The sequence below is a fragment of the Carassius carassius genome, chromosome 14 (genome assembly GCF_963082965.1).
Source record: "Carassius carassius chromosome 14, fCarCar2.1, whole genome shotgun sequence".
NCBI lineage: Eukaryota > Metazoa > Chordata > Actinopteri > Cypriniformes > Cyprinidae > Carassius > Carassius carassius.
In genome coordinates this window covers 10690298-10702866 of record NC_081768.1, presented here as the reverse complement: position 1 = coordinate 10702866, position 12569 = coordinate 10690298, and the positions used below count along the sequence as shown (strand labels likewise).

Genomic DNA, 12569 nt, shown 5'->3' with positions numbered 1-12569 from the left:
GTATGTTTGCAAGTTCCTGTTCAACCATAGTATCTAGTTTGTGATATAATGGTAAACCTGTGTATAAAGAGGAATTCATGGAAAAAACATCACAGACAATAAGTCAGTTACTGTAGTACATATAGTATGTTTGGCTCTTATATGCGTATTGAGAACTCAAGGTTCATGCTTGATATGCACAACAGAATTCTGTCATAGCCCCATTGAATTAAACAGCAGTGGTTTAAACTTAAAGAAGCATAAAATTCATTCAAGGTAAAATGACAATAGTGAACAACTGAAAGCAATCTGCACAAGGTTGACCGTCCTTTGGCAGCTGTTGTGTGTTTCAGTGGAGCGCTGTATTTTGCATAGACTCTGTGAGTGACCCGAGTCCCATTAAAAGATACTACAAGGTGAGTTTCTGAATTAAGTTGTGGTGTGTATATTTGTATGTGAAATAAAGTGAAGCTGCTAACAAGTGGATGAGACTGTTATACATACAATTGGAGAGAATATTGCATTTTCAAAGCTTCATCTGTCCCTTTGATTGTTTATTTTTCATGAACCAATGACGGATTCGGCATCCAGCTGTTTTACATCTACTTTTAATTCCTTTTGTAATACTTCCCTCTTGTAGAAATCCCATAAGTATCTTTTTGAAATGGAGACACACTAACACATGCATTTTCTCACTCACACACACACTTAAGCGGACACAATACACACACACAATATAAACAAGCAAGGATTACAATGAGGACAGAAAAGGCTGATGTTGTCTCATGACCACACTTTTTCCACCAGGCATTTCCCAAGAGATGCAAATTCCATCCTCTAATCTTATTTGTCATTGCATATTAGAGCCTTAGTTGTGTTTACAAACCATATTCCTCTGCACTTGATACACAAGGCTAAGAGCTATGGAATCGAATCGGAGTGAAAGCCAATCCACGCTGGAGAAAACACAGTTTGGCCTGTTAGAGAAACGGGCTGAAGCACCTCCTCTAGTATCAAGAAGAGTAACAGTATCCCTGCTAGAATGTAACTGTTTATCATGGGCTAATGTTCGGCAGGGGCTGCCAGAGCTGTGTGTGCTAAACAATGCACTCATTCAGGCCGTCGCGCATCTGCTAGTGATCTGGGACGGGACGTCGATACGCTCTCAAGGACGACGGCCTCTGGTCCGATCCAGAGGAGAGAGGAGGTCTTGTGCCATCCTACTCTACATGTGCCAAGCTTGAGAGCCAATTCACCAGTGGGCAGGAGATGGAGAAAACCAGAAGGAGGGAAATGGGGGAGTGATTTATTGAGGGTTAAACATACAGATTATTCTCTTTCTTAGAGAAAGACTTTTTAAAAGTAGTCTATGTGACTTTCATCTCCAGCTTTACAGTCCATTAACTCTTTCTGTCCAGACTTTTAGGCTCCATCTTCCTCACGGAACCAAAGGTTTGATTCACTTAACTTAATACTGAATTAAAAGTGATGAAGAGACTTATGATGTGATTTGTTTTTTTGCAAGTGGACCTTTTTGTGCACTTCAAGATGTCCTCAAAGTGGTTCTTAACCAGTAGATTATGACCCCAATATGGGTCCAGTTCTGTTCTGATAAGGTTGAAGGATAGCAGGTGAATGTAAAAAAAAACCTCATAAAATCAATAAAAGCAATATGAAAGCCATATATTTTTTGTTGGTGTCAAAGTTAATATATCAGTTAAATAAATAATAATGGTGATGATGATGATGGTTCGCAGCTAATTCACCTGTGCTTGGTCCATGTTTTTACTTTAAACAAATTCAACCACACTGAAAATGTATAAGATTTACTTTGAAATAATTTTAACTCAGAAATTGCTAGCAAGTTTTGCAAATGATTACAAAGAAAGGACAAGTAACTCATAAAAAAATATATATATATATATATATATAATTAAGCTGAAAGGCAAAATAGTCATCTATTGTTTTTTATAAATAAAGATTTATTTTTCACTTATCTCATGCTTCAGTTCAGATATGAAACTTTTGTGTGTGTGCTAGACTGAAAAAAATACCTTAGGCTAAATTAAGAGAGTTTTAGGGACATTTAAGTGGGACCACAGGGTTTAAGAAGCTAGTAATATAAGCATAAATCTAATCTCTTGTAACACATTTGTTTTGCCTCTGTAAAGTCTTTGTCTGTCCCTCACACACACATTCAGTGTGCGTTTTAATTACCTGCAGATATCTGTCTCATAAACACTAACACCAATTATGATAATGCCACCCATTCAAAAATGTTTAATTAAAAGGAAATGATTAGGACCCCTTGACTGTTTTATTTCCATTAACTGTCTTGTATGACAATATCAAGCAACCCCTGCGGAGCGCTGATAACGCGCGCGGGGTGAACGATATCACATCAGACAACGGCACCTATTCACTCCTATCGCGCGACAACCACCGCTACGCGTGGAGTCCTGAGTGAAAACCGATCTGTGGAAAATTGGAGAGGAAATAGTCTTCCCGGGATCAGCGTGGCCGTATAGAATTACGGTGGAAGCCCCTCCCCCTGTCTGGCTCGCTCTTTTTTTCTCAACCTCTCGGTTGGCTTTCCGAGAGGGCTCGATCCCACTCACGCTCAGAGCGCTGAGAAATAGCAGGCAGAAGATGGCTGACTCTACCGGGCACGGTGAGCCCACAGCAGCAGCAGCATCAACTTCACCGGGGCTTCTCACGCGCCTGCCATTCGCTGCCACTCCGCAACTCTGAAACGGCCCCGCCTCGCTCCGGGCCCCAAATATTGACAGAGATTTAAAGAAAACATGGCTGAGATGGAGAAAGAGGGAAGACCTCCGGAAAACAAGAGGAGCAGAAAGCCAGCTCACCCCGTGAAGAGAGAAATTAACGCAGAGATGAAGGTAGGCTGTGCGCGCTCTCTCTCACTGGCGCCCATAAAGGCTTGTCATTTTTGGATGCGTTGAGCGCACCGCCGCTCCGCCCTCGGGTTGAATATAGAGAACCGATTCATTCAAGCGCTGTGTGTTTGGGGTTAATCAACTAAGTTTGATTTTTTTTTTCCTGGGTTGCAGAACAGGTCGGCATTATTTTCCTCCCGTTTCTTTTTTTTGAGCTCAATTCACACACCTTCTAAACCGCTGTAGTCTTGCTTTCCAGTGCTTGAGGTGACCTATTTTGTTTATATTGCATTATGGATTTTATTTAAACATATTTTTATGTGTTTCTCTATGTCATGATGTGCGCGTAAAGTATGAAATGTCCACAGTCAGATCACAGGTCAAGAGTGAAATCCTCCTGCTGGCTCCACTGTAGTTGATGGAAAATCCAGTGCGTCAGTCTCCGCGTCAAACTGCTGCGTTACTACTACTACTAGCGCGTTACTATCACTCTGCTAAGCAACACAAAAGCAAGAGAACAGAGTAAAACTCAATAATGAAATAGAAAACATGTTGGAAGGCTGCAGCTGTCCAGCTGTTCTGATGGGAAGCGCTGGTCACTCCAGATGTTCATCTGTTCAACACTGACTGAGCGCTGTCTGCTCGTGACAAATGCACATTTAAAAAGCATTTTGGGGTATTTGGTATATGCAATCATAGTTTGGTTCATTCAAGAACTAGGAGATTCTTTCACTTTTTTGCTCAGTTTGAGCAGAGCCGTGCGTTAGTATGTTTTGAAGGCGCACACAGGCGCTTTGTCTCCTGGTTTTGTGGAGCTCATTGTCTGAAGCGTTTGCATCAGCTGCCATGCAGCCTAATGTTTTGGAAACGCCAGAATTTATCTGTTCTCTTTATCAGATCAAGCTACATTCATTCTGATAGCACCATCGTGGTATACAGGGACGCATTTAATTGGTGTTATTATTAATTTGATAACGTGTTTCGGTCACTGTAGACGCGTGTGTCTTTGGTGAATTTGCTCCGTTCGCTTTCTTTCTTGTCGGTGATTATATGACGGAACCTGCGCGAGGCTCTCCGGTCCGCCGGGGCTCTAAATTTGACAGATATTGATCGACCTGTAGCGGAGATTCAGGCGTGCGTCTCCCCGGTCTCCTTAAATGCCACCGATCTTTCAGTTTGACATAACTCACACACACACACACACACACGAGAGAGAGAGAGAGGGATGCAATGCTGCCCTTGCAGAAACTGACTTATTCTGGAGCTGTTACGTGTGAGATGTGAATTATTGGGGGTTTGAGGGACCAGGACCCTTTTAATTAATCCGTCATCATTTAAAAATAATGTGTCAATTGCTATTTTATGTTTAGAATTATTTATTTACGATAATTATACATTTTGAACTATGAATCTTGACGTTTCATTCAGGTTATTCTGTTATACTTCTGTAATACTATCCTTGCATTTTCATAAAAAATAAAAATAAAATAAAAACATCAGGGTCAATAGACATAGAGGTCCTCACTGTGATATCATTTCCTGTTTATGTAAAATGAGAACAAAACAGCTGCATGCATGTTGCTTACATCACTGACTCTGACTTGGCTTACAATTTTTTTTTACAAATTAATAGTTAACTTAACTGTTTTTATAATAATAATAATAATAAAAAGAATGAAAATTTAGTTTCAAGAATGTCAGCATTTTAATGACACCTTTTTTTGCAGTCTCCTGATCATTACACCACTTAGATGTTTTTAAATATCCATTTTGAATTTTAATTTATAAACGAAAAAAAATTAATTATCATCAAGTTATTTATTATCTGTTTGAATATTACTTGCAGTTGTAATTAATTGTGCTTTTTTTTTGGTCTGTGAATAAGATTTTTTTTTTTTACTATTAAGGAGGTTTGCTGCTTCAATGAACTGAACTGAAAATACATCACTGCCTATGTAACACGTTCAGACATTGTCTTTCACACTGCTGACCTTTCCTTTAATAAGGAATCCATTTTTATACAGTCAGAATTGGATTGCTGCTCAAATGGTGTGAATCTTCCATTTGCTTCCATTTTTGCTTGTTTTCCATTATGTTCTTTCCATTCACATACTAAAAGTAGAACAAATAAAAATCACACAATCATTATCAAATATATACATGACAATTTAAAAAAGAATTGGCATTCTGTCTGATTTGGAGACCTTGAGGACAAAACTTGACTCAAGCTGTAATATACCCATTCTTGTCACCTGAGTGAGGTAGACAGCAGCGTATAGAACTCAGTTTAAAGACTGTGGCTTATAACAGCTTGTGCACTACTCATCTTTAATACATTGAATTTAGTGCACAGTTCAGTGATTTCTAACAAAACTTCAAATCTGTCACACACTTTCATCTTTGTTTTGTTCTGTAATTTACTATGCTCATCTCCAAAGGTCTGTGGTGTGTTGGCCTTGTTAGGGGTGTTGTGTGTACCAGTCAGTCACAAGTCTGTTATTTTATCCATAAGAGTTGTCATTTTTACCACAGAGCTGTGGATAAAGCTGTGGTGCCTTGCTTTTGACAACAGCAGGATTATTTTTTGTATGACATATATATTCATCTCACAGACCACCTATAACATGCATTATAAATTAAATGACAGACACATAGCAGAATTTATTACATATACATTAACATTAACATATAATACACTATAGTCACTAAAAACATAGACATACACCATATCAAAACACTGCCGGTGATCAGGCACTGCCTTCTTTAGTAACATATACGAACATGCAAATCAAATTAGCTGAGCATGCTGGGTAATGGGTGGTACAATAGTTTGTACACACATTTACAACAAATTAATACTGTGGCTATCTTTTTTGTCATTTAATGTACAAGCTGGACTAAGGCATGGAATTTCTCACTGATATTTATAGAAGTTTAACCATAATTGCCTCAGCTATCCTGAAACACACAGGTGTTTTTCACAGCCAGAACGAACCTTCTTACCCTGCAATCTCTCTGATCGGATTCTGCAAGTTAAATTGCCTCTTGAAATGAATAATGAAGAGTATTTTTTAAGGCAGTTATTCTTTTTTTTTAATGTTTTAACATTAAAAAATTAGATGATGATTTTTAGATTCCCCAAAGAACCTTTCAGCAGACAGTTCTTACAAGAACCATTTAGGCCTATTATGAGAAGCATTTCAATAATCCGAAAAACCTTTTGAGCAATGGAAAGTTCCAATGGATATTAAATCCATATTGGATATTAAAATAAAGATTATTTCTAGAACCATAAATGCCAATAATGACTCTTTATTTTAAGAGTGTATAATTCAAAATAGTGGTCCAACAATATTGTTTTTTCAAAGATTTGGTTTCCCTAATCCTGGATACATGGTTACATCCATACAACAACATCCCATACATCTTCACCAGACACATGCAGGTGCCCTAGATACCCCGTGCAGATACCCCATACAGTTACCACAGACAGACCACAGAGCCGAGGGCGGTGGTCCCATGCATATGCAAATGGTGCAGACGAACAATGTGTGCGTGTCCCGCCCCACGCAACATGAAAAACAGGAAACAGCAAAGCCATGGAGACAAAACAAAACTTTTCCCCAAACATTTGCGTCAACAGACACAGATCAGGTTCTGTGGAATCAAAGCTAAATTCGATATGCGGTGTAGAGTAACCAGAGGAGGGTTTAGAGCAATGGTCTGTTTGAGGGGTCTGAGATACATGCGCGAACAGGTGTCAGTAACAGAGCGAAAATCACAGTGAGGTTGAATACTTCCATCCCAGCTGTATTATCAAATGTGTCTGCCAGCTTCACTCATTTTTCATTCTTAAACTCAGTGAGTTCATGCTTTCCACTGTGAGCAAAACTGTGACTAATACCCTTTCAAAAGGCTATAAATATGTTCACTTTAGATACTAATATGTACCATTTAGGAGTAAATAAGGTACCTATTAGCTCTTGTACCTTAAGATATCACCCCAGTGACAGATTTGTTCCCTTTTTCCTTAAAGTACGTATAAATTTAGGAAGTTCAGTTGCTTGGTCTTTAAAGGTGAAGGAAAAATCTTTTGTCACATTCACTTCCTGATTGAGGGTCTGTACCTATTAAAAAAAAAAAACTCCTGACATGCAGAACCAAATCATACTGTAACAGATAAAGAGCGTGTGTGTATAAATACAATCTGTGTTTTACTCTGCACTTCTCTCTTATTGCCTCAGTGAGAACTTGAGACTTGAGCATTATGAATTTCTCCCTCTCACGTATCAGATTTCCACCAACACACACACACACACACACACACACACACACACACACACACACACACACACACACACACACACACACACACACACACACAGCCTATGAAGAGTCCCTCGCTTTGGGGCTGTTTAAAACAAATCTTTGTTTAATTTTGCTCTTACTTACAAGAAAAGAGACAAAGGTAAAAAAGCAAAAAGAAAGAACCAGAGAGATATGGTAAATTGTACACAATGTGGCCTTGTGGAGGAATATACCTCTGAGAGAGATACACAGAAGAGACGTCTGTGAGAGTGTTGCCTTCATCTCCGTCTGCTTTCATGTGCAGCATGGTAAAATAAGGCCCGTGCTGGTGATTGCCCCGGCGGAGAGGGGGATGAGAGAGAGGGAGAGGAGAAAGGAATGTATACAGCAATAGGCAGCCTAAGCTGTAAAAACTGAAAGCTGAGAATACAGGCCAGATCGGATATCAAGGAAGGTAGATGGAAATGAAAGCAGAGCATAGTGGTGGTAGTGGGGGGGTATGGAAGAGAGAAAAAGAAAGTGATATTCAGTATGAGAGAAGGACAAGAGAAAAAAGCAAGAAGGGAATGGAAAAGTGTGGGTTGGGAGGAGAGGAGAGAGAGAGCGAGACGAGGAGAGAGCGGTTGGTCAGAAGGAAAGTTAGTGAAGGGAGGAGGGAATTTTATCATGGTGTACAGTGACCTACTCTTGTTACCGCGCGCAGGGTGTCCGATTCCCCCCGCCGCCACAATCATGGTGAACAGAGAGGGAATGAGATTTGCTGCTTTGTATCTTGTAACTTTTCTAGCTGATGTTTCAGTCTAGCATGAAAAGCATTTTCTCCAAACATTCCCAATTTCATTTAGTCTCTATAAGAGAGGAAGCAGTATTTTTCTCTCTATCTGTTTTTTTTTCATAGTGATTTTTTGGTTTTATCAGAGCGTGGGTAATTACCGGGCGGCCTTTAGAGGGGAGGAGTGCAGGGAATTTCAGATTGCAATTATGCATTTGGAGTAACATTTAGTGCAGAATCCAGAGCCTTTGACAGAACTCTAACTGATCTGCAGCACTACTAAAGACTAACTCACAGCAGTGTGCACATGAGGATGTATGTTGTAAACTGTCAGTTTTCCTCTGTGCAACTTGTTTTGTAATGGCTACATGTGCATGCAGTTTGATCGGATAAAATAAAAACATTAATTATAGTAAAAGATATAACCGATTAGCGTTAAACTTTTATATCACTTTAATAGGTTTTTCTCCATTTTAAAAAGCGTTTCAATCAGAGATGCCTAAACTAGGGCCTGCAAGCTAAAGTTGTCCCATGATGACCTTTGAATTGGCCTGCCATGCCATATCACAAAAGGAAGAGAAAAAATAAGGGGGGGGGGGGCATGAAGCTTTTTAATTTCATTATTTTTATATATATATATATATATATATATATTTATGTATATATATATATATATATATATATTTAATTAATTAATGAATTTATTTATTTATTTATTTTTCAATATAATACATTTGAATTTTCAAATAATACAACATTTAATTTTGGCCCAAGGCCCTCAATCAAGTTTGATTTTTGGCCCTTAATATTTACAAGTTTGAGCACTGTGCACCCTGGTTTTAATGAGAATATTTTCCTCACTTCTGACAATAATTTCAACTCCCTTTCTATAATAAATGTATCAAAATTGTTAAAATAAATTTTTATTTTTTAATTTTTTAATAATAAAGAATCACTGTCCCCAAGCCCAATGTGACCTTACCTTTGACCCTGTGATGAGTATGTGTGACCCCTTGTTAACTCTGTTAGTCAGTTGAGCCCTCTTGAGGAACTGTTGATCCCCTCTAAAGTCAGCTCAGCTGGTGTTCCCAAACAATCAGAACTGTAGAAGTGCCCAAAAACTCTTCAGAGCGGAGCTCAGGTGATACAGCTCAGCTGCTGATACAGTATAATAGGGTTTCCTATGGACCTGGTCTGATTACTGCTTTGTGACTGACCTTGTGAACCCAGTCCTAAAACTGACGCCTCGCCTTACAGACCAGAGACAGGACAGACACCTGGTGGCCATACATCAGAAGTGCAGGGAAGGAGTGAAGAAGGGCTGTGCATCAGTTTGTACTGTAACTCATACACATGTGTGCTTTAAAATATGTTGCACAACGATCCAATAGTTATAAAACATTATATTAAATTATAACATATAATATTACGTTAGAGTGAATCCCTCATTTAGCCTTTTTAGATAACATGTCTATTTGTGTTCATAAAAGCAGTGCTATAGTGTACACTGGTGAGTAAAATACAAACCACATTAACTGAGTATGTATATATCGCAAAACACATAACAACAGTATGCTGCTTGGTAGGTAATGCGATTAATTGACAGTTTCTGTGTTTGATTGACAGTTGTTGACTCGTGTCTCATCAGGTCCCGTCCAATCGGTCCCTCCCAGGGGCGGGGCAGGCAGGCAATCTCCATGGCAACTCGCCCTACTTGATGGTGAGAGCCTCCCTCAGATTGACTAAAACAGAAAAATTGAAAAAAATAAAAATAAATACATATACAGATATAAATATCTGATTGTTTAGATGCTCCCTTATGTCTTATGAACCCACTGAGATTTGAAAACAGGTGGAAAAAATAATGAATAATAATTGAATATTTATGTATTACATATTTTAGAATTGATGAAACTTATTTTTTTATTTAAATGTATATATTCAATATACTTTTATAATATAATTTGATTTATAATTACTCTATATATTAAACTGTGCTCTACATATTAGCAGGCTTTTATTCATTAAGCAAATATCTACTAATATATTTGACAATATTTGACTCTTTTGAGGTAACGTTTAAATATTAGTCAGCAGATGCAGGGTAAATGGCTGTTAAAATCTCAAAGTATGATGTTTTTTGTCTTAAGTAGGTTAAAGCTGCATGGATTCTGCTGTGATCCGGTCAACGCTGATTTGTTAATAATGCTTCTTCCTCTTCTGTTCTCCGGTTGTCTGGTGTTGTGTGCTAGGTAGATGTTTGTTGGTAGATGCCCTGGTCAGTCTATTGCCTCTTCAGATTTCTTTCTTAAAGGGATATGGAGCTGAAACATTTGAAGCTATTTTCAGTCAGATTTGGTCTATCGATGAGCTAGGGGATTTCTTGAATAAAACTATTTTGGCCTTGGTACACAGTAGTCATGCAAACATAAGATTCCCTGTGGAGATTTTGTTTATCCGCTTTGCAAATTCTACCACTCAGAGGTTTTTACATCAATTGTCTCAGCGCAGTACACCTCCCAAACAGACTGCAATTGTTTATTCTTTTAGATTCAGTGCGTGTGTGTGTGTGTGTTGGCCATTTCTGTAAGAATGCATTATGAAATGAGTAATTCTGTAATCAAAAAATAGGTTTTAGTAGAATTTAGCTGATACGTGAGCACTGTCTGTTGATTCCTTACAACTTAAAAATAGTTTAATATAAACAACTTCTAAAAAGTAAAGTTACATTGTTAAATTCTTCTCTCTTTTGCTCTCCCTCTCTGTAGAGTTTTGCCGAAAACACCATGAATGAGTTGCTTGGATGGTACGGGTATGACAAAGTGGAGTTACGAGACTCAGATGACATAGAGATCCGCAACTACCCTGACGGAGAAATGCGGCAACACGTCTCTGTCCTGAAAGGTGAGATCTGACACAAATACAGAAATGGATCTTTGAAAGGCATGCAAAATATGATTTACACATACCGTAGCATATAGATTGTCTCAACGTGTTCAAAAGATAGGGGTTGGTAAGATTTGTTTGCTTTCTTTTTGGAAAAAAAATTATACTTTTATTCAGCAAGACCACATGAAACTGATCAAAAGTGACAGTAAGGATGTTGATAATGTTACAGATGATTTCGATTTCAAACAAATGCTGTTCTTTTTCTTTCCATTAAAATAATACTTAAAAATGTATCAGCGTTTCCACAAACATTAAGCATCACAAAAGTTTTCAACATTGATATTAATAAGTAGGCCTATAGTATTCCTTGAGCACCAAATCATCATATTAGAATGATCTTATTTCTGAAGGATCATTTGGCATGGAAGACTGCTTAAAAATTCTGCTTTGCCATCATAAATTATTTCAATATATTAAAATAGAAAACAGTTATTTTAAATTGTAATATTTTTTTCACAGTATTTCTGTTTTTACTGTATTTCTGATTAACTAAATGGAGCTTTGTTAAAAAAAAAAAATCTTACCGACCCCAAACTTTTAAAGCGATTTATTTTGATTAGCTTTGATTGTTTGGGTACCTGAACTCACTCACTTACTTAAAATTTAAATTCAGAGAAAGTCTCAGTATCTAACTATACCTTCTGGACCCTCAGAACACTTGACACTAATATGCATAATTTGCATTCATTTTTTATCATATTATCATCCCTCAATTCCCCATAGGTTCTTTGTAGCAGGTTAATTTCACAAACCTGTTTGCCACCAGAAAGAGCCTAGGGAATTCTGGAGCGAATTCTCAAAATCCTGACAAGGACAGGAACGCAAACAAGGACTGTCAGATTTTAAATGTTGTTAAAAAGAGAATGTACCATTAAATTCCTGAACTTCCTCCGACGTTCCCCCGAGAGCACTCCGAAAAACCCACAGCTTTATCTTTGCACCCTCCATGCTGTCTCCTGGCTGGCCTCTGTGCCAGAGCATTAGATAGTCTTAAACTGTCAGCCATTTTTCCCGTGGCCCTGTGGGGACAGAGAAAGAGATGGCGAAACAATGAGCTGGATAATTCCTTGCTAAGTCCATACTCCAGCCTCCATTAAAGAAAATGGTGATTTAGGCATTAGATGGTTCCCAGTTAGCACCACATTTCTCCAACCCACCACGCCTGCCATGTGATGCTCGCCGTAATTACTTTCTGCCGTCAGACAAATCCTCGGCCGCAGATTACGATATTTCACTATTGTTGGTTGACGTTGCTGGAAGTGGAGAGATTAGGCGAAGGACAATCAGACTTAATTAACTCGCTTAGCTGTGATCGTCTCTAAACGAGCATGCCGTTAGAGTTACAAATGGGCTTTTCAGCTATCTACCAGTAATCTGTTTGGGCGCCCTTGTTGAATCTTGTCTTATTTGCTGCAGGTGGAGGTGTGTATGTGTACTATGGGAATGTCTTCTCTAGACTTTGTAAGAGCTATTTTAATCAGTTTTGTGCCATTTTACAAGACAAAACAGTGACGTGATGTGTGCGTTTGAGAGATTGCTAGAGTCCCAGAGTTGTGAACGACTTGTGAATTAAAAAAATAATACACTGATCCTGAAGAAAAGATGTACCGTTGTGTTTGAACAGTTCCTTGTGCAGTAAAAACTGAATACGCATACCGAGTCTC

General features: G+C 38.3%; 1 protein-coding gene across 1 annotated transcript in view; it reads left to right on the top strand.

The window, feature by feature from the left end:
• Window positions 1-2337: 2337 nt before the first annotated feature.
• LOC132156926 (sine oculis-binding protein homolog A) overlaps window positions 2338-12569 on the top strand; it is a 31400-nt gene continuing 21168 nt past the window's right edge. The window contains exons 1-3 of the mRNA XM_059566007.1: window positions 2338-2879; window positions 9605-9676; window positions 10725-10860. Coding sequence (XP_059421990.1) covers window positions 2784-2879; window positions 9605-9676; window positions 10725-10860 — 304 coding nt within the window. The 5' untranslated portion in view covers window positions 2338-2783. The remainder of the gene's footprint in view (window positions 2880-9604; window positions 9677-10724; window positions 10861-12569) is intronic.